We start from the raw sequence: 23,597 nt of genomic DNA on the forward strand, positions 1-23,597 counted from the left end.
ATGCGACGTGCCCAACATAGAAACACATCTGGTGTAAACAGCTGTGTTGATTACAATGGGAGAGTTTTGGTTTTGTTGTTGTAGATGTAGTTCCTTTTTGGCTGTTCAGTTCCTTGTAATAAAGTTGTGGCTGTTACTTTTTGTAACAGCTGGTTGTCGTTGCTAGTTTTCAGGCAAATTATGCAGAATAATATTTTGATTTGTTCGGCGTGCCATTATCAGGAGACTGAACACCTCTCAGCCAATCCGATTGCAAGGTCAGAACTGAGTGAGGTATAATAGAAGGTATAGATTTGTTCTCCCACCCTGTTAGACACGCACACCAACTGCTGTGGCGGCAGATATTAATGAGTTACAGGGGACAAAGACAAAGACCCTGAATGGATCGCTGGCAGTGCATTAGGTAATACAGGGTTAAGACAGGGCTTGCTGGCACTGGGAAACAGTACAAGTTCCCATGGGTGGGGTTTTCTTTGGACTGTGAATATGTGTAGCCCTAGGATAGCAAAAGCCAGACCATAACAATAAGCCAGCTAAAATAGTTCAGAAGATATGCCTCCTCCTCCACATCCACCCATTACTCATTAATCTACCACAGCAGGCGCTTTTCAACATGGATGGTTTGGGGTTACAGAAACACCAGGTTACAGGGCCGCTCAAAGCCTGGGAACTTATTTATGCAGGCTTTGATTTGTGTGATGTGAAATACTGTTTTTAGATTAAAATCTGAGCTGTATTAAGCATTGGCAGTTGCTAAGATGTTTATTGTCAGAAGGATTGGAGCCGTATGAACAGCTCTTGCTAAGACGGTGCTGTTTTTTGCTGCTTGCTGAAGCCTTTTTCATCAGATACTTTTAATCCTACACTGTTTTAACCCCTTACTAAGCCTTAATATTGATTATAAAAACAGATACCTCCGGTCCTAAAATCTGATTGGCTAAGCCGCGTTCAAAGCCATTGTCAAATCCACGCCACATGCACACTTATAACCGCCTCACAACAACTGAATTGTGTATTATTGCGCCACAGCATGAAAAACCCTTGTGTTGTTAATGGAATAATCTTCGACTCTCTTGCTGCTCGCATGGAGCACTGAGTATATCGATGAAGTAAGAACTGGTTTTTGTTTAAACTGAGGGGCTGAAGACTTATGTTCTGAGCTAGAACTAGGCTGGTCAGCTAACTAACAGGCTAAAAGATAATAAACAGCCTAAACAACTCCACTATTAATATCACAGGCTTGAATTAAAGTACTTACGGTGTGATTAACTGTAAAACAGCAGTATAAAAGTGTCTTGAATGGCTTACACGGATCAAATATCTGTGTTTCAGTCAGAAGTCGCGTCAAACCCTGGCTGAATCCCCAATGACTCTGTAATCCCTAAACAGTGTGCTAGCCATGAATGTTTAGAAATTCTAGCCTCTACAGCCAAATTATGCATCATTTGTCGAGTGTGGATGTGTCTGAATTGCAAATAGCTGTTTCTTGGCTATATTTTGTACAGTTGGGCTGCACAATCCAGTATTTACATTCCTACAAAGTGCACTATGTAGGGAACAGGGAGCCATTTGAGATTCAGCCCCAGCACAAGCAGAGGGGCCCAGCTGGATTGGTACTAAATAAGACTCGCCGTGGTAATTTGGTGACCGAAAAGTACTTATAAAGTACTTGTTACCAGTGATGGGCGACCGAATGTTCTCCTCATTCAGCGGTCCATGGTTGCTTGGCAACGACACCATGCTCTAAAGAAACTATTCTTGGTGGAATACTTCATGTTGATTATTATTAGTTATAAATTATTTTCAGAAAAATTGGGTATTTTTTCATATTTTATGTTGGCCACTGTTTATAAAAGCAATAAGCCACTTGAGGCTGTGCGTTACTGCGATTTTATCATGGGGGAGTTTTAGGCACTCTGCTTCCCGTCATGCCTAAGAACACCCTTCTCTGATAAAATCGCAGTAACGCACAGCCTCAAGTGGCTTATTGCTTTAGTAACTACAGTGACTTCAGTGCAGACTGGTTGAGCTATTCTTATAGAGGGTATAGAAGTGTGTAATAACACTTTTATCGGCATTTATGGGGTTAACTTAAAGGTTAGTGTCCAGGCTCCCTCAACATTTTGATTTATTTGAACTTCAAGTAGTAAGTTGATGGGGCATAAAACGCAAGTTCTTGTTCCGTAACATTTTTAAGACGAAACAACAGTTTTTTACAGTATTTTGGAAAAACAGAGATCTGCATTTATAACATAATGTGAGGGGAAAGCACAGACAGTGTGAAATGGGATGAACATAAAGCAAAGCACTAGAGTCAATTTTCTTGTCAGTCACATCAAACCTGCTTACGCTCCACCTAGTTTTAGTGACTACAAATATAATAACAAAAGAAAACATCAATGGAAGCAGGTTAGGCTGTGGAAATAAGGGCTGTGCTGAACTCACTCGATTCAAATTTATACATCATTTCAGCATGAATAACATGTGACATCAACGCAGTTATTACACAGAGTATGCAAGTGAAAAACTCAGTCGTGTTGATGTATTTTATCCTGGAGAAAATCATGTCATTTGACTGCATATAAGATGCAGGAGGCTGTTCATACAATCAGTCTCTACATCAGAGCGAAGTAATGAGGAAAGTGCTTTTACTTATGTAGGCTGCGTTGCTTTTTGAGCCCAGAGTCTGGAATTATTGCTGTTGTTTTGCTGTACCATTTAAATGTAAATGCATAGTTATATATTTACATACTGATAGTGAATTACAGTTACTTTCAATTTACATTCTGTATTGAGAGGTTTGACTCTGCACTTACAGCCTTCCTGTTGTTTTAGTGTAAAAAATGAAATAACGATACAATAACTTCTCAATAGCTTTAGAATCAAAACAGTTTTCACCCAGATCAAATCATAAATAATATCTTCTACCTGCACAGACTGATGTGGTATTGATTGAAAAATTAGTACATGCGCTTTCAGTGGAGTCTGATTTCTTTACTTGTTTCAATTAACTTAAGCTGAGAATTAATTCATTAAAAACTGCGATAAACGTTTGTTGTCGTTGGTGATAACAGTGAACTCTAGCGATTAACCAGAGTACTGTTACTGCATCAAGTCCAGAATGAGACCACAGAGAGCCATAATAGATGACATGTGGCTTGAAATTTAGTCAGTCAGAAATCTCTAAGATGAAGAGACGAATACGGACTAGCTATCGTTACAAGTCTAGCCACTTTATCTCACACCTTTAAGCCTGGAAACAGCGAGTTTGTGAAGAGTTAGTTAGCTGATACTAAACGTAATCGATTCATTTATTGAGCTTAGATGTTTTATTCTATGAAATAAGTGCATGTAGAGTATAAATCGAGTTTAAGCTTGATGTTTATTGAGGCTCTCACTGCAATGTACAGCTCTGTGTACAGTGTGCAGTCTGTATGTTTAGTCCCACCATCTTATTACAGAGCTTAAACAGTAGTTTTATAATCATACTCACCTAAATATAGTAGTTACTGATTAACTTGAAATAGATACTAAATAATTCATAGTAGTTACTGAGTATTTTAAAGTAGTTATTGAATAACTCATAGCAGTTACAGGCTAATCCATAGTAGATACTTAATAGTGGATACATAGTAGTTACTCTTAGTAGTTATAGCTCAAGGTAGTTGCTGAATAATTCATAGCAAACACTGAATAATTCTTTATGTCTTGTGATTTTAGAGCAATGAGCCACAGGACTCCCTGTGTTACTCTGGTTTTGTACAAAGAGAATCAGGGTGAAATCCCTGTAATAGCCTCAAGTGGTTTACTGCTTTTACAGAACGGAGAAACCTTGGTGCTTTAACCCATAATATCATTTTGGTGTGCGGTCAAATTTGTGTTTCAGGTATTTAATAATGGCCTCAAATATGTCTCAGCCTCGTTTTAAATCTCAAACTATCCATTATATTACTACCGATTCAGGGCACCACAGTTCGTTTTAATCTGAACACACTTTTAGAAGCTACTGAATTATTCTTAGTAGCTACTGAATAATTTGTAGTAGTTGCTGAATAATTCACAATATACCGAATATTTCATAGCAAATACTGAATAATTCATAGCAAATACTGAATATTCCATAGTAGATACTGAATAATCCATAATATATAATAAATAATTCATAGTAGATACTGAATAATTCATAGTAAATAGTGAATAACCCATAGGAGATACTGAATAATTCATTGTACATACAGGATAATTCATAATATATACTGAATAATTTATAGAAGGTACTGAATAATTCATAGTAGATACTGAATATTTCATAGTACATACAGGATAATTCATAATATATACTGAATAATTTATAGAAGGTACTGAATAATTCATAGTAGATACTGAATAATTCATAGTACATACAGGATAATTCATAATATATACTGAAAAATTTATAATCGTTTTTTTAATCATTTCTAATATACTGAATAATTCATGGCGGTTATTAAATATGAAGGCTTGGTTTCCCAGGTTGTAACTGTAGTAACAGTGGTTGCTACATCAGGCTCATGCTGTTTTATGTGTCTAGTATTAAGACTGAGAGAGTCGAGCTCTGAGGCATGTCAGCATGCTCAGCGTCTCGGTGTGGATTTTGTTGACCTTATGATCACAGCAGAAGTGTGATGGTGGTTGTTGCTGGTGGGGAAGCTGCTGTAAGCTGTTCATCTCTCGCTCTTCCGCAGATCTGCACCCGTGGCTCGACAAAGCACAGTGACAAACACGCAACCGTTACTGCTCAGCGATCACTTATATCAGCAGCTTAAACCAGACTGGCTGCTGTTCACTGAACACCACTGTAAGCCTTGATTAGGTCTTGCCTGTTGATTGGTGGAATTATATGTGCCAAAGTGAAAACTTTATTACTCAGTAAAAACTTTTGCCCAATAAATCTTTACTGTTCCAACTTAATAAATGGAGTCAGCTTTCTTAAACTGGGTGTTCATGTAACCTCCAGGTTTTTATGGACTGAAACTTGTTTGGTGACTGAAATTTTATCTTCTTTCACAGAAGCCATAAAATTCAGTCTCAGTTCAGCTATGCATTTTTATTTCAATAATCTTGATGGAATACACTTTTATGATGGAAATGTGTATGATTTACAAAACTGGAAGTGTCATCTTTTTAGGTGAGCAACATTTATAAAATTGTTTTTATTGCATTTTATTTTTTTTACTGTGGCAGTTGTAAATGATATAAAGACAGCTGCGTTTGTCTGTTTTATCTCAGCAAGGCTTTCTTTGTGGAGAGGTGTGAAGTGTTTTCACAGCATTTCACACACGGAAAGCCAACAGTGTCTTAGCTAATCTCATAACCAAGTTATGGGGGAAAATATTTGATTTGATTACATTGAAAAAAATACGTTGATTAATTTTCCACTTATCGGCCCGACGTGTTATGTCCATTTTACCATCTTGGCTGTAAATATGTCTCAGTATGTGCTGATGTGCTAGTATAGGCTAAAAAATATAATATAAACGAAAACACAGACTTGCTCTGTTTTAAGCTTTAGCTCAGCTACAGCCGCTTTTCTCGCATCTCTGGCAGGAAACTTTGATGCAAAAGTAGAACAGTTTCTTGTAAAATGTCTCTCAACATTTAACTTTTACGAGGCTGAAGTCGCTTCTCATTCGCCAGCTTCTTGTACGAATTTTCCCGTTCCACCTTAAACGGTGCCTGAGGCGTCAGCAGGCGGAACAGGAGAATTCGAACAAGATGCTGGAGAACGAGAAACTGACTTCAGCTTTGTGACTTTTTAGTGTTTGACAGTTTCTCGTTGCAGATTAAACATACCAGGAAACCAGCTGGAGTGATTATAAATGCAAATAAGTCCATTCATCTCCAAATTATCAATGTTCGTCTTAAATCTACCCCTTTGCCATTTTATTCGCTACTAGCTAAGCAAGATTGTCGTCGTTGCTATGGTGACCAGCAATCTGCGCACTGATCTTCAGGGTTAAAGGGTGAATTAGCAGTTCTACATTAACTCCAGCGTTTAAGACCATTTATTGTTAAACTGTGTTGAACGATCAGCAGAGCTTTATTTTACTGTAAAGGAGGATTATTTTATTTTTACCTGCTAATCTAATTCTGCTGTGGAGCCACAACAGGACAGTAAAAGAGCCGCATGCAGCTCCGGAGCCACATGTTGCTGACCCCTGGGATAGCCACGTAGGCCTGCAGAAATAGTCCATATGTTCCATTCTCTAAAACAACATATTTCAAAACTGAATTTGGGATAACTCAGAGATTTTTCACTCATTTTTATCTGCTACAGGGTTCCTTAAATATCACCCATTAGGATTCACACACTTCTCCTCCACCATGATGTGGTTTATACCCTTCAGTAAGTCTCACAGCGTTCTATCAGAAAACCTGGCAAAGTAGAAGGATATCTGAACAAGTCCAGCTTAGAGTTTCTACTGTCAGAAACCGCTGAGAAATCGAAGTTGAGGAGAACCATTTAAAGAAAGATCTTGAAGACGCAGATAAAACTCCTTGTAAACAGATCAGATGTGATCTGATATGTAAAGAACTCGCATATCACCACCAAGGACCTGCAGCAAAGTCCAGCTGGCACTGGAAGCAGTAGTGGTCCACACGTCCACAATACAGCTGTACTCTAACAAACATGATCTGCATGGAAGGGCGTCCAGAAGGAAAACTTTCACAGCAATCAACTATGCAAAACAACACTTAGACAAGCCAGGAACTTTTTGGAACAAACTGTTATGGACTGATGAAGCAAAAATCTAACTTTCAGCCACAACCTCAAAAGTCATATTGAGAAAAACACTGTTAACCGTTGTGGGTGAATCTTTTACAGCCTGGGCTTGTATAGCAGCCAGAAGCACAGTACACTTTGTCCATATGGAATGAAGAATGGATAAATATAAACAAATGCTAGAAGCTGATGTGCCAAAGAGAGTGCAGGAGCCGAATCTAAAAAGAGGTAGGATATTTCAGGAAGACAGCGATCCAAAGCACACTTCCAGTTACTATTATGTACTTGCAGATAGGTGAGATTTTAAGTTTTGGAGATTTTAGGCTTCAGCTCAAACACTAAAAAACTTTTTTTTTTTTAATCTTATTGAAGATCTAAAAATATTTCAAGGCTTTAACAACAGGAACAAATCTGAAGCTGGAGTAAAATGACTCTTAGCTGGCTGAGCTGGCGAGCTCTAGAAGCTGTGATTCCCGCAAAAGGAGGTGTTACTAAGACAAGATTGATTCCTGGAAAAGGAGGTGTTACTAAGAGAATCAACCTTGTTTTAGTAACAGCCTCCTTTAGTAACACCTCGTCTCAGAAATTCACCCAAATGCTGCATTCACTTATTTCAGGTTATTAAAATCATCAAACAGTTGATGTTAATTAAACTGAGCATGAATTATTCCAGTCGTAAATTGCAGACTTTACTGTCTTTTTTCACTCTTATTCCTACCCTTGTTTACTCACGCGGGGTTTTATGGTAGGCTTTTTGCGGAGGAGCACTGATGCTCGTGATTTGAAATAAACAGGAGAACGCAGAAAAATCTATAAGCCCAAACTTAACATGAACTTTTTTATTCCCTCTATTTTTCCTCCTGTCAATCAGAGATGATGTTTAATCCAGCGATCATATTTTTCTACATTGTCCAGGCCTTTAAGGATCACCTGGACAACATTAGGAGTTATCATTTTCAGTCATTCAGTATTTATTATGATCTTTTCTTGCAGTTTCTTCCTCTGTTCCAGCAGTTCTTACAAGTTTGGCCTGAAAGCTGTTTGCTGGGGAGCTGTTTCTTCTTGGCTTCCATTATTTTGTAATAGTGTTTTATAAAATAATGCAGTTTTTTGTTTTGGTTAATTAGGATCTAAATTAAAACTGGTTGAAAATGTAATTTTAGATCATATAACTAACTTGGCTGATGTTAGAGTGGTACCAAAATGGCCATCACTAGTTGCTTAGTAACTAAGTTGTAGTAACTGAGTGCTGTGTCGGCGCTGCACTGTCCTGTCTGTTTACTATGTCTAATGTCCGTATTAATTATCATATTTATTGTATTGTTTCTAGTTTAATGTTTGCACACTTTGTCTGTACTGTCTATTTTGTTCCATGTTGCACCGTGTTGTTCCTGGAGGAACGTAATTTCACTCCACTGTGTACTTAGTTGGAATGACAATCAAAGCCTCTTGACTTGACTTTCCACTGCATTTTGATTTAAAATGCCCTAATGCTGCGATTTTAACAATATGCCTACAAATTCTACTAATTTTCTCCTAGTTTTCACTTCTAAATGCAGTCAAATTAAACACTTTAGTCTGGAGGTTGTTCTGTTGTGTGAGAGAGCTGTTTAACTGATGCTTGCTTTGCTTAGCATCCATATTGGTAGCCTGTTTAAAGGCCAAAATCAGCATGCTAGGCTTTAATTTCATGGTGCCATATTGTCTAATAATGCTGGGCAGTGCAGTGGCCTGCAGATGTGAACAGTAGCCTGACCAGTGCCAGGACTCCTTACTGAGTCACTGTAAAACTGCAACAAGGTAAAATATAATTAATATAATTTAATTCATGTCTGTTACAGGCTTCAAATAAAACATGGGATGTCTTTAAAGCTTTAAATGTCTGCTTTGAATGTAGAACAGACAAAAATGTTCATGTGAATTACCGTTAGCTCAGTGCTAACATGCCACTAAAATCCCATAAGGGCGCTAGCAGAAGTGAGCGTAATTGTAGAGCTGGGTTTTTATCATGTTTTGGCATTTATGGCACGAACTGAAGGCTCAACTCTAACATTGTGTTCACATCTCAGCCTCGTTGCTTGCCTCATAGCAGTATGCGGCCAACATCAGCACACAGAAATGGAAACGATGCCACAGCGTTACCAGCGAAGTGTATGATGATCAAATGAGAGCGTTAGCAGTGCTGATTCTTTATTTAAGGTAAAAAGGCAGGAGACGCTCTGTGTTCATTTAGTTTCTGTTGTATTAAACTGGGTGGTCCTGCTCTTCAACAGTGAGATATTCAGCGTTCATGGCTCCCAAAAACAGCTGCGGTTCACGGCAAAATTTGGTACGGCAAAAGTTGAAGTATAGATGGAATATTCTGCTTACCGCTTCGGTCAGTGGACCGTAGCCACTGGCAGAGGCAGCATTTTTTCCCTCGTGACTTCATTGAAAACAATCGAATATCCAGTTTGCCATCGCCCCTCTACCGCCAACACATAAAACACAGCATTAGAGTCAGTGCATTGTTGTAAGGGTTTCTTCAGCAGCCCTTACTAAAATGAGGCCTCTTATTTCTGGGCTTTTCAGCTCATGTTGTAAGTGCTGTGTTAAGCCGTGTCCTACAGTGCTGTATCCCCTGACTCAGGTGTGTTGGAGCTAGAACAGAAAGAGACAATAATGGGGTCCTCAAAGAGAGATCTGAGATGTAAGAGTTAAACTACTGGGCTGTAACGTGTCAGTTAATGTTCTACAGCTGTGATGGATGCTAAGGGTCCATTACAGTGACTGTGATGTTGCACAGATGATATAAAGAGAGGAAACCTGGTGATATATTGAATGTAGATAAATGACTCGCGTGGGAACCAAAGTGGATCCTTTACTGAGCACCATGGCAACAGGTGCAGGTGCAGCTCACACTGTTTAGCCAGTGGCAGCTCCTCACTGATCAATTATTTACAAAATTACTGGGCAATAATGCATGCTTTCAAAGGTGCACTCCAACAGGTGATATAAAAACAGGTGACACAAAGCGTAGAGAGAGAGAGAGAGAGGGAGAGAGAGAGAGAGGAATGGAGAGAAAAAGCTCAAGTGAAAGTATGATTTCTGTACTTCATCTTTTCATCTCCCTCCCTCTTCTTTCTCCCTCTCTCAGCTTTTAAAGGGGCCATATTCTACTTTGTCCTTCTTTTTTGTGCTGATTGGCTGGTGACCTTCCAGTATTGCACCTCATTTAAAAACGCAGTGTGGGCCGAAACTCTCCTTATAACTTCAGCATGAATATGTTTACAGATATATGTAAGTGTATACTGTTTTGTGACATCACAAAAATGATCCATTCAAAATGGGCTGTTTTTGTAGCTTCATTTCCATACAGTTGCAAGCAAAAGTTTGGGTGCCCCTGATCAAATTACAAGTTTTGCTGATTTTCTAAGTGAACATAAGTATATGAATACACTTTTGGTAGTTCCAGTGTTGCTTGCTGTTCATGTCTGTTCAGTGAGTGCGGCGCCTGAGGGTCTGATTTGTGAAGGGAAACATGAATCAGATGCAACACCGGCAGCTATAATGACACTCCTCACTTAATTGGTCCTTCAGGTTACCTACTCATACGTTAAACGTTACCAATAAATGTGCTAATCATAACATCTTTATTACAAACTAAGCTTAGGTTAATTGAGTTATTTACAGTTGGTACAGACTGGCATATCGCAGCCTTGTGAGGTGGTGCTGGGGGTGCTGAGCTCAGCACGTGAGTGTGGTTATCTCCACTCTAGGCTCCTATGCTTTGCGAGTAGGGCGTCATCAGGGGGCGGTGACGTTGGGTGATTGATTTGCATACTGTGACGTGTCATGGTACTTTGGTACAAAGACACGTCATCCACACCTATAGCAGAGTGGAACCAGAGGGGCGCTGCAGAGGCGGAACTGACCACAATAAAAATGATACTTGTACAGTTTGGAAAGAATGTGTTCACATTTTAAGCAAGGCTGGTATGTTTTATTATTACAGAGCAGTGCATTTCAGCTGTTAATGAAAAAAGGTCTTAAGTTTTAGTTACTCTTTAATGACAATCACTGGTTACTTCCTGCATTTAATATGTTGGGAAAAAATAAAACATAGAACGTGGCCTGTGTAAAAGGTATGGCACATACTTACGCATAGTGCTAATACACTTTCCTGAGTCTACATCCGGACTGCGGTTGGCCACTTGACGACCCTCACCATATATATTTGATTATAATTCCAAAATCAATGCATTTAAATCACCACCTTCCTTTTTCACATCGCTGGTGCAGACTGCTGTAATCACTGCTCGTCCTCTTCTTTGTTAAGCCTCCTATTAGGAGCGGTGCCTGTGGATAATTGCATTGGCGATTTGACCCCCAGTTAGGTAATTAAGCACAACGAGCACTCAAAGTCCAGTTACGGCCGCTCTGCATGCCTGCTGTGTACGAACCAGGACACGCTTCAATCAGCACACAGCCTTTTAAACACGAATGAGTCTTTAGAGGTTTTCACAGAGAACCAGGCCAATGTGGCAGTGATTGCGTAATACATAATGTGTCAAACCTTTAGAAAATTCTGTACGTTGTGGCAGGCTTTTGAGGTTTAAGTGGCACATAGAAGAGCTCCTTTATGGTCCTTTACAGATTGTATATGGAAAATTACTCAGGTACAAGTAGATTAGCATCACTTTGGCTTCTACTGTTCGTCTAGATAAGAGCGTCTGCTAAAAGACTAAATATAAATGTAAATTAAAGGGGAATTGTTTGATGGTTCCTTATAGATGGATGTACTAATTCTAATTTATTTACAGTGTTGGCGAGAAGAACCAGAGGTCACTATGTGTACAACAAGAATTGTGCCATTTTATTTACTATCTATAACCACCAGTGAAGCTACATGAGTGGATAATGATAAAATAGTAAATCTGTAGTAAATAGTAAATTATTTCTGGGTTCTATTTTGCCTCACAATACAAGAATTCTCTTCAAATCTAAATATTCTCTTGGCTTTCTCATATTGCATATTTATTTTCCCCCAAATCATCACACTAGCAGCAGCAATAATTACTAGTAATGAAGACAATATGCAGAAACGAGACAGTGAGGGGGTGACAAACAAGCACATTGAAAAACATGATCATTTACAGTACTGTGCAATAGCGAGAGACCATCCTTTGTTTATGTAATTAGCAGGCAAAACCTGCCCTAATTACAATTAACAGTGCCAGAAAAAAGGCAGAATCTGTATATTTACCTTTATTACAGCTTCCATTCTTTTCACGAGACTCGCTTTCAGTTTTTCAAAGAAATCAGTAGGGTTAGTTTTCCACACTTCCGAAGTTCAGTCTCAGAAGTTGGTTTTGCGTTTTCTGCTTTTCACAATCCAAATAATGAACACATTCAGTGATGTTGAGGTCTGGACTCTGGGGTGGTCAGTCCATTGTTCAGCTTCTTTGTTTGATGTGTCCGTCTCCTTTTCTCAATGAGGTTCTTCTTGAACAGCTACACATCCTTTCAGACCCACAGCGCTGAGTCGTCTTCTCACAGTGGAAGGATGGACAGAAACACCTGTGGATGTTTTCAGATCTGAAGCAGCTTGATTTTCTCCTCTCTCTCAAAGATGAAAGCTTTAAGTGCTGTTTATCTGATGGGGGCAGTTTTGGTGTCTATCAGGTCTTCCAGGTGGTTGTTAGGAGCCCCATTTTCTCTGTAGCTCAATCATTTTTTAAACTGCCGTTTTAGAAACTCAGTTTTTTGCACTTATTTTCCTTTGACTTTCTCCTTCCTTACACAAGTGGATTATTCCATATCTAATGTCATCAGAAACATCTCCTGAAAAATGATTAACGTGTACTTAATGGCCATTTTAACTGGAAATTGAATAATTGAAGGGTCTCTGACTTTTGCACAGTACTGTATATATAAAACTAAAAATGTAGGCAGTGTACTATCAATGCAGTGGACAGAATGTGCTGTGAATGAAGTGATCGCAATAATAATAATAATAATAACAATAATAATAATAATAATACTTTTTAAGCAATTAGCACCTTTTACACATTACAATGCAGCTCAAAGTGAAGCAGGAATAAGAGTGAGTCTGAGCGAGGTGGGAGTGTAGGATGGAAGCAGGAATGCTGTAGGAGTCCAGCTGTGAGAAAGTGTATGTTTTTCTGTTCTCTGATTACAGTGGTGTACGTGTGCTGTAAGTGGGACACGTTCCGGAAGTTGATGGTGCAGTTTTATAAGCAGAGGCTTCCCCAGGAGGAGTACGTCTTCTTCTTCATCGATCTGTTCGGAGAGAGCGTGCAGAGTCGCCCGGCGCAACCATGGAAACGAGGAGACGCTGACGACGAGGCGGCCAAGCAGGCCTTTAAAGTGAGTTTGTCTAAATGCCTAATATATGTATATATTTTTTTTTTGTTTAAAACAATAGTTCAGCAAAAAAATGTGTGTACCGGGTTTCCTCCCTTTCAGCAAATGTATTCAGTCAGCTAAGACATGTTTGGGGTGTGAAGCTTCTATCGCTTCCATAGTTTTTCAGTGGAGCTAGGAGGCTAATGTAGATAACAAGTCATGGAAAGTTATGTCATGCTGTGGTTTACAGAACTGTCGAAATCATGTTGGTTGAATGCGAAAGTTTGGGCGCAGGGTGTCCCGAAGTGTTAGGGCTACATGGAGTGTTATGAGGAAAAAAAAAACGGTAACATGGCTGTGCAAGTGACAAACCCATAAATGTGAGTTTTTCTCCATTAAAAATTACATTAAACATATTATCGTAGTTTAATGTCGTTTCAATGTGTTACGGTCCTTTTTGAATAACAAGTTTTAAAAAATCACTAGTAGTATGCTGATGTCTCGGTAGCTAGCTAGCTAAATTTTCTGTGCAACCATTTAAGGTGGAACAGGAAAATTCGAACAAGAAGCTGGCGAATAACAGACTTCAGCTTCATGTCACTGAAGAATTAGGGGTGGGCGATAATAAATAATTGCTCCCCCCTCTTTGAAGGCATATGATGCCCTAAATGTATCGAAAGCCCAGCAGTGAGGAGCTGAACTTTACCCTCCTCTACTATCACTGCAGACTGGCAGGGTCGCCTACCGAGCAGCGCTAGCAGCTGTTAATGAAGTAATGCTCTTTTTATTTGAGGATCCCATTTCATAGGGAAGATTTCAACCACTACCCCTTCTAACTCAGTTCCAAGGGACAACGTGACACTAACAAGGGGTAGGGCTAAAAATAAGAAATGGAAGTGGACCAAAGTCAGCTTTATTGTCATTTTCTCTCATTACATGTGTGTTGAGAGAAGAATGAAATGTAGTTTCTTCAGGACACAGTGTTACATTTAAACAGCAGACAGAAAATCAATACCGTAAATACAGGTAAACTATCCGAACACATATACAAAACCATTATCACAAAACAGTAGAGACTAACCAAAGAACAAATTGTGCACTGATAATTGAAAATAGTCTTTAGTAGCACAACAGCAAAAGATTAATACACAACAATGTACTCAGTAAAGTGACTGTGCATATAATGTGAGGAAGGTTAAAGTTTCATTGTAAAGTGGCGGAGTATGGAAGGTAAAGTGTAGTGTGGCTGTGGTAGCAGTTCAGTGAGAATGTTTAAAGGTCCATAAGGTAGATCCGTGTAGCAGTGACTGCCTGTCCATGAGTCTGGAGAACTTGGCCCTCATGCTCTGTAGTCATCTTCCAGATGGGAGTGGGGTAAACAGTCCGTGTGATGGATGATAGGGATCCTTCCTGATGCTGCACGCCTTCCTTTTACTCCGTTCAGTATTGGCAGGGAAGCTCAAGCCAGTGACTGGGCGGTCTTCACTACCCTATGCAGTGCTTTCCTGTCTGAGATGGAGGTACTTCCATTCCAGACAGTGATGCTGCAGGTCAGGATGCTCTCTGTGATGCTTCTGTAGAAGCAGCTGAGGATGGGTGTGTGCAGGCCGCCCCGCTTCAGTCTCCCTAGGAAGTCAAGGCGCTGATGTGCCTTCTTCGTTAAGGAGGAGGTGTTGTCAGTTTGCCAGTGATGTGCACTCCCAGGAGCCCAGTTCCACTTTCATTTGTATAAGTATTTTGTTTCAGTACAGACTTGTTTTGCTATTTTATGGAACTGTTTAAATGCAAATGGTATTGCTCAGCCAAACAAAAAAAATAAAATGGAAATATAATAAACCGTGGCTTTAGCATCACTTGTCACTGCTAACTCAGTTATGCTTGCTAGGTTAGCTTTCGCTTGCTGTTAGCTTTCGCATGGTAAGTTTCTCGAACTTGAACAGAGTAAAGTAGACCATTTTGTTAAAGCTGTGTGGACAGAGCAAACCACATCAGCCTTGTAGTTGGTGAGGATATTGCTTACAAACATGCTACCCAAGATTATTAGCACCCAGTTAACATTAAAAGGGTAGAACGTTACCAAAATACATTGATTAGTAAAAAGGTCTTTGCTCATACTCTGCCCATGTATATTGCATGCAAGCAAAGGCAAGATTAAGTGCAAGAAAGAAAGCATGGATTTAGGTTTCCTGGGGGTGTATTAGTTTAATTTTTTAGTAGTCGTGACAAATCGAGTTGATTTTTACAGAATTAACGCAATGAAACGCGAAGGCTCTGCTTCAGCTCAGAGCTCTGGGCATTAAAATGCATTGGACAAAATGACGAGCTGCTCTGAGCTATGATGAGCTCTGAAGGTGCCATTAGTGCTAATATGCATTTTATTAGTCTGTTAAACTGACACTCTGTGAAGGTCGTATGGTTTTGTCGCCCCCTCTGGTGCAAACAGAAAATGTCCTAAATAAACTAATATGTAACTCCATATTGTGTGGCTTTAAAAATCAAAATGAAAAAATACATATTTATCGATGACTTTGTCCTCGTTTATCAATTTATCTTCCCAGATTTTCCACTGATGTGTTTAATTTCCGTTATCTTTCTCTCTTTTTTTCCTCAGAGTTCTTAAGAATGCATAAATGAGCTATTATTTTGATTTTCACACTCGGAGAGATTAATAATTGTAGAATTATTATAATTAACCCGAATGACTCATGTGGAAAGAGCAGGGGAAAGAGAACAGACAGTGTTTTGGGAATATAAATATCACACGCTCTGCACTGATAAGTCTAAAGTAAATGTATGATGATTAAAATAAATGTCAGCCTTTGTCAAATTAGGACGATCTAAATTGTATCAAACTGAACACAATTAAAATGGTTCTTTTTTCTCCAGGGAACTCTGTTACAATGGGCCGCCCTCACGCTTTCAGCTCAGAGCAGATACTGTTCAGCACTGCTGGGGGGTTAACCTTCTGATTTAAAACATTAATAAAGTCCTGCTCAGACGGCATATTTGCATTTGGAAATATCAATGATGAAATGATGAAAGGGTCCTTTCCATTAAAAAGGAGAAGCACAAAAAAGTGTGCAATTAACATCAAAGCTCTCTGGTCATTTATACAGCGAAGTTTAAGGAAACGTTCCAGCATGTTCAGCCTAGTCTTTATGTGCCGTATCTGTAGCACACACATGATTACAGACAGTCATTTCAATGTGTTTCTCCAAACTTCATCAACAACAGACTCACTGATGCAAACTAGGCTGACAGTCATATGCAAAAGATTGGGCACCCCTGGTCAAATTACATGTTTAGTGAAAATAAGTGAACACGTCCTGTACAGACAACACAAGCCTGCATATTTTAATGCACAGTTACTGTTTATTTGCTGAATTAAACATATTAGAGATCAAATAAAACTAGCGTGTTTAAAATATGTTAAACAATTAATTAGAAACTAAGCACTAAAATACAGGAAAGGGCCATATTTAAGTTTATTTGCTGTAGAGAACTTATTTTCAATTTGAAAACCAACAAAAATTTGACTGGAATTTTAATCTTTTGCATGTTACTGTATTATAGAAGTCAGTGGGCAGTTGCTGAATTCCACTTACTTTAATTCTTTATTGAAAAATATTTGTTCAGCAACCCAAATGTTAAGAGGAGCCATTTTGCCCTTTCAACAAAAATCAAACCACCTTGGGAGCCACAACATTTTATGTCCATTTTACCATCTTGGCTGTAAATATGTCTCAATATGTGCTGATGTTCTAGTATAGATTAAAAATATAATATAAAAAAAACGCAGGCTTACTTTGCTCTGCTTTAAGTTTCAGCTATAGCTGCTTTTCTCACATCTCCAGCACGAAACTTTTCCTCAAAAGTAGAACAGTTTCTTGTAAAATGTCTCTCAACGTTTGACTTTTTACGAGGCTGAAGTCGCTTCTCATTCACCAGCTTCTTGTTCAAATTTTCCCATTCCACCTTAACTAGTGCCTGAGGTGCCAGAATGTAACTGCTGCTCCATTTAAGGTGGAACGGGAGAATTCAAACGAGAAGCTGGCGAATGAGAAGCAACTTCAGCCTCACAACCTTTTAGTGTTTAACAGTTTCTCGTTGCAGATTAAACATATCAGGAAACCAGCTGGAGTGCTTATAAATGCAAATAAGTCCATTAGTCTTACATTTTTCTCTTTGCTTTTTCGTTAGCTACTAGCTAGGCAAGATTCTTGTCTGCGTTACTATGGTGACCAGCAGTCTGCGAGCCAACCTGCAGGGTTCGTGAATTAGCAGATATAGGCTACATTATCTTCAGCGTTTAAGACCATTTATTGTGTTGAACGACCGGCAGAGCTTTATTTTACTGTAAAGGAGGATTATTTTATTTTTACCTGAAAATCTGATTCTGCTGTGGAGCCACAACAGGGCAGTAAAAGAGCCACATGCGACTCCGGAGTCGCATGTTGCCGACCCCTGGTATATAGTATACAATCATATATTTAAAATATTTATTATCAGTATTCAGCAACTGCCTAATGGGCAGTATAATAAATGGGTTGTTCTTTTTAAAGTACAGGGAAATGTCTATTATTATTATCGGTGGTAATTAAACAGTATGATCCAAATGCAGCTGAAAATCAAATATCAGACTATTGGCTTTCTTATATCTCTGGACTTCATAAATCTCTTCACTTAAATGCAGGGAGAATGTTTTATATGCTGTCTTTGACTCAGGCCTTATGTTATAGAACAGACTGCCTCTGCGGTTCAGCCTCCGCCGGCTTGTGTAAATGAAGCTGTGAGAGGCTGCTGAGGCTTCTCTATTAGTCCCAGCCGGGCTGAATTCACAGGCACGTCTCTGCTGAGCCTCGGCTTTTCTGCTCCTCCTTCCTGTGTCTGTCAGGCCTGTCTCAGCGTTAGGATGAGAGTCAGACAGGTCGTGACATCTCTCTCCATCAGGTAGATGTTCTTTGAGGCCGGAGCACTATGCTTTTCACTCAGGGATGCATCACATCTCTTCAGATTGACTGCCCACTTCACCCTGGAACACGGGTCAGGAGTACAATCCAAAGGCTAAACTGAGATCAATAAGAGCTAGAGGTGTAAATCCCTGACCTCACAACTATGGAATTTGATTAGGATTCTTTGGTAAATTAATCAGATGTCAAATTTTAAAAATCTGATACAATTCAGCTACTTTGGTATATTCAGAATTAGAGACACGCTGAAATTTTTGGCCACCAAAAAATTTCAAAAATTGCCAAATTTTCAAAAAAGACAAAAACTTTGGCAAAAAAAGCTAAAGATTAAATAAACATATAATGAAGTGTCAGAATCTCACAAATAATGTGAATGATAATGACAGTTAGAAGGGGATGTACATGAATGAACATCAGTGCTAATATTTATGTTTTCAAAACTGACACTCTGTGAAGGTCTTATGGTTTTGTCGCCCCCTCTGGTGCAAACAGAAAATGTTCTAAATAAATTAATATGTGGCTGCATATTGCGTGGCTTTAAAAAAATGAAACAATGCATATTTATCGATTATTTTTTCCTCATTTATCAATTTATCTTTTCAGGTTTTCAGTGATGTGTCTGATTTCTGTTATCTTTTTTTTCTATAGTCCCTGTTTCTCTCTGAGTTCTGACCTCACAATGATGCCATTTGATTAAGAATCTGTGGTAATTTATTCAAATGGCAAATTCCAAAAATCTGATAAAATTCAGTTATTTTGGTACGAAAAAATTCAAAAATTGTCAAAATAGTCAAAAAAGATACAAAAATCCTATTTGTCAGATTAGAGGACGTACAGGAATGAACTGTAAGTTGGTCTGACAAAGTCAGTGCTATGAAATTCCAGGTGGTTGTTAAGGTGTTGCTGTGTTATCCCAGGTGGTTGCAAAGATGTCGCTAGGCCATTGCTATGGACGCCCAGGGGATTGCTAAGGTGTTGCTAGGCTGTTGCTGTAGTATCCCAGGTGGTTGCTAAAGTGTTGCTATATCGTTGCTATGGTATCCCAGGTGATTAAAAACAAAATGATAAAAACATTTATAAAAAAGAACAGTAAGTTGGCTTTGTCAAGCCAGCCTGATAAGAAACACTGATTTAAAAAAAACAGTTTGTTTTGTTTGCTCTCCTGTGTCAGGCCACACATTCTTTACTGGAAATCACATAAATAATGCTGACTCAATAATACACTGTTAGAAATGAAGGTTCTGTGCAGGTACATTTTTATTCATCAAGGTACAGCCAATGTAAATGTATCCTCAAAGCTACAACAGTGGTTTTAAGGTCCAACTGTGTACCCAAATAAGTATTCATACTTTTTCATAATCTAATGTTTTAAAACAGAACAATAAAATAAAAAGCCTGGAGACGAGACAGTACAATTATGTTACCTGACTAAAGGTATTGAGATGTATCCTTGAGGGTTCCACCCCAGGGACAGGAGGGGTTCTGCCCCAGTGACAGTTTAGTACCTTTATTTCTGAGTCTAGTAACTCAATATCTTTTTTCACCTCTCATTTACTGCAGTCAAACATGTTAGTTAGCTACTGCTGAGGTTTATGGCTGTTTCTTCCATTACAGAAACTTAGTGCCCCCTGCTGGAGCAACTCCAGACTGCTAAGCGAGAGTTCTAAAGCCACACCCACATGATTTCTGTAATATTTATTTCTATCATTGCTGAGGATGCGCTCTGGATCTCAGTTTTAGATGTCTAAAGATGCAAACCACTGTGGCATTGATGTTGAGCTGTACCGCACAGGATTAAATAAACAGGATATGACCATTAAAATAGTGTAAACATTTTAATAAAAAAGTGTGATTTTAAGGCAGTTTTATGCTGTTTTTTTATTGTTAAATGCTGGAAGACTGAGGTGTTGACAACAACATCCTTGTTTATTGGTGTTGCCACTGTGCCTTTGTGCATTTACAGCACAAAACATGGCAAATAAGTGTTTTTTTTTCTTTTTGAAAATAGCCCAATGATTTTATTAATTACCTTTAAAAAGTGAGTGCTTACCTTATTGAATATTGTTACTGATAACTGATTAGAGTTCTAATGTTACAAAATCGGATGGACCACCATCTTCAGATTGATGAATCGTAATTCACTGATGTATGTTTACACCCCAAGTAGGACAGCGAAGAATTCAAACAGCTTTTTTGACCTGTTTGTGGTTTTTCTTGGGTGTTTTTAATTCACATTCTTGTTGCACACGTCCAAAAAAAAATCAAGAAATTATAAAACTGATTTCAGCATTTCTAGGCTTTTCAAACGACCTGTCCAGGGTGTATCCTGCCTTCCGTCCAATGACAGCTGGGATAGGCTCCAGCACCCCACCTCGACCCAGAAGGATAAGCGGTTTAGATGATGGATGGATGGATGGATAGGCTTTTCAAACAAATGGTTAAACTGCGTATGTAGTTCTGGATCAGGGACATGGGAGACATCCTCTCAACAAAAAAGTATTCGCTGAAGCAGACTAGCGTCATATCTTATATACATTTTTTTGTTTTTTTTTTTTAGGAGAGTTTTGTCAGCAGTCTAGTTTTAGTTTGTTTTTTTTCTGGCCGCTGTGTGTGCAGTGACAAGGACGGTGTTGGTGACGGCTGTTTGACATACTCTGTGGCGAACAGAGACGCGTTTGTCTGAAATGATTGGGCTCAGTGCTGATGAATGCCAAAGCCAGGGCTTTCAGACGCAGCTTGTTTGATTAAAACTGAAAGCACCGACCGCATACAGAGAACTGCATCTGACATCTAGATAATAGAAAGACAGCCATTCAGGAATAGAGAGAAAACGAGGGAGGCCTTTCTGTTCCATCACAGTTCCAGTGAGGGCGGTCTGTTGTTTGTCATAAACTAGTTTTGTTTTGTTTTTTTTTCACAAAGTGCTTTTACGCTGTTTTGCCACAGTGATGTAGCGAGTTAGAGTTTGGAGTTCAGCCACCAACATTCAGCTCGCTGGACTCTGCTCAAAGGAAAAAAAGGGCTTGGGAAGACAACAAAAGAATCAATAAGGAATAATCCTGACTGTGCTTTGACTCTGATTGTTTCAGTCTCCATACATTCCCTCAAGTCTGCTGCTGATGTTGCAATTACTGAGCTATGAAAGGCTGAAGCGAAGCAAAGCTGAGAAACGTGACCTGCTACACATAATGTCTGTAGCTGAGTCTGTGTTCGGTGGGGTACTGATATTTTGCGTCCTCCTTGTGTTCTTTCATACAGAGTGTGAAGATTCTGACCTACAGAGAACCTCAGAACCCTGAATATAAAACCTTTGTGTCGAAGCTGAAGACGGATGCCAAGAAGATGTTCAACTTCAGTGTCGAAGACTCGCTGGTAAGTAACGGAACCAAAAGAAATGATTTTTACCAGCTACATTATATACACCTTTGTTTGGTCCACTTACCCTGTATGTATGCAGATGCACTTGGTAGGTGCTGCCATACAGTTTATCAGTCCACCTCTACCTCATTCATCAATGCACCGGGATTACCACTGACCAGACATGTATACACAGGTGACAGATTACCCTAATAAATGAGGAGAAACATACAGAGTGCAGATGCTTCTTGTAGTGTGATGGCTAGCTTACCCCCAGCAGGGATTGAAATGGCAGTTCTCCTTGTTCAGATACCAGAATGCTATGGGGTAAGCCACTGGCCAAGCACAAGAGGTGGACTCCAGTTCAGAGCAGTGCAGACTTGTGAGCGTGGAAAAGAAGATTGAGTTTGCACCCATGGAAAACTCAAACTCACAACCTTGTGACACAGGGGTGAGTGCGTCACCCCTGAGCTATCATGGCAACGCTGTTAAGAGTTTCGTAGGAGGGTGGATAAACAAAGAGTTTCAAAAAACTAAAGTTTAATACTTCTGCTGAGAGATACTCGAGAAATCAGAACTCGAGACTTGAGAGAGGAACTAACACCAAAATTAGTCTGAGACCTGCACATATCAGCATGAACTCAAGACTGAGCAGAAAGCAGCGTGTGAGCACCCCTCAACCCTAATTACACCATAGTGGTGACTTGTCTCCCCCTAGTGGCTGGAGGTGGCTTACCACGAGGCTGGGACATCAGAATCAGAATCAAGCTTTATTGGCCAGGTATGCTTACACATACAAGGAATTTGGTTTTGGTTACAGGAGCTCACAGTGCACAGTATCAGACAGACATTTGCTATTATTTATTAATAATATTAAATTAAATTAAATTAACTAGTTATTCTCCAGGGTATATTTCAGTTTTTCCATCTGAATGTACATGCCCAAATCCTAAGGCAAATTATTCAGTAACTGCATGAATCAAAGTGTTGGTGTTTTTTTTTGTAAAAGCTCCCCTCAAAAAAATAACAGAAAATGTGTTTTATGATCATAAAGTGCAGCAGCAGTTAAAGGGTGTATAGTGGCAAAGAAAGGGATCAGTGAGGTGACAGTCAGATAAGTGGGGTAATAAGGCAGGTAAGTGAGGTGCTAGAAGAAACACTGGTCTGACACGGTAGGTTCAGAGGATGGAATGTTGAGTGTGATGCTATATACCAATATATTTAGAAGTGCTTGTACGCTGTTTTGCCACAGTGATGTAGTGAGATAGAGTTTGGAGTTCAGCCACCACCAACAGCGACATGTAAGATAAAAATAGAAATAAAAATAGACATAAATTTGGCACACATAAAAAAATTAAACATAAGTCAGAGTAAAGTACGAGAGAATATTTGCATATTTACCCAGCATACAAGACAGATTTTGTATTTACATGAGAGCAGGTATTGCACTAAGTGATATAAGGCAGTTTACAATGAGTATAAACATAACTAGGAAGTTATTAGCAGTATTTACAGTCTAAAATACTCAGTGAGAGTCATTACAGTAGCGGTTATGATATATTGCACAGTGTGTATTAACAGGAGAGGTGACGCAGTGATGAGGTTCAGCACAGTTCAGACAGCAGGAGATCAGTACCGTCTCTGCAGTAAGGACACTTGTTGAAGAGCCTTATAGCAGTGGGTAAGAAAGATCTCACACAGCGCTCTTTAACACAGCACAGCTGTAACAGTCACTGAATGAGCTTCTCTGTTTATCCAGTGTAGCATGCAGGGGGTGTGAGGTGTTGTCCAAGATGGCTAACAGCTTGTTGAGAGACCTTTGTTCTGCCACAAACTCCAAAGAGTCCAGCTTGAGTCCTACAACAGAGCCAGCCTTCCTAATGAGTGTGTTTAATTTGTCCAGAGCACTTTTGTTAATGCTGCTGCCCCAAACAATGGCTTTGAATAAAGCACTTACTACAACAGAGCTACTAATAAACTGTTAAACACATAACATAGTCTGTTAGCCATGTCTAATTAAAATAATGTATTTAATTTATTTTAAATTTAGCTATTAAAGATACATGTTTTATAATGATTTTTAGGAAAAAAATAGTGATACATGTATTTGTTTTGGCTATTACATTTTCTTGTTGGAAGCTGGACCCTGTACACGCCCA

The 23,597-nt window shown here is 39.1% G+C and overlaps 1 protein-coding gene across 1 annotated transcript in view; it reads left to right on the forward strand.

Moving 5' to 3' along the window:
• npr1a (natriuretic peptide receptor 1a) overlaps positions 1–23,597 on the forward strand; it is a 142,651-nt gene that overhangs the window by 32,219 nt on the left and 86,835 nt on the right. The window contains exons 3-4 of the mRNA XM_036562643.1: positions 12,945–13,132; positions 21,340–21,453. Of these exons, the coding sequence (XP_036418536.1) occupies positions 12,945–13,132; positions 21,340–21,453 (302 nt within the window). The remainder of the gene's footprint in view (positions 1–12,944; positions 13,133–21,339; positions 21,454–23,597) is intronic.

Source organism: Colossoma macropomum, unplaced genomic scaffold, assembly GCF_904425465.1.
Source record: "Colossoma macropomum unplaced genomic scaffold, Colossoma_macropomum, whole genome shotgun sequence".
NCBI classification, from domain to species: Eukaryota; Metazoa; Chordata; class Actinopteri; order Characiformes; family Serrasalmidae; genus Colossoma; species Colossoma macropomum.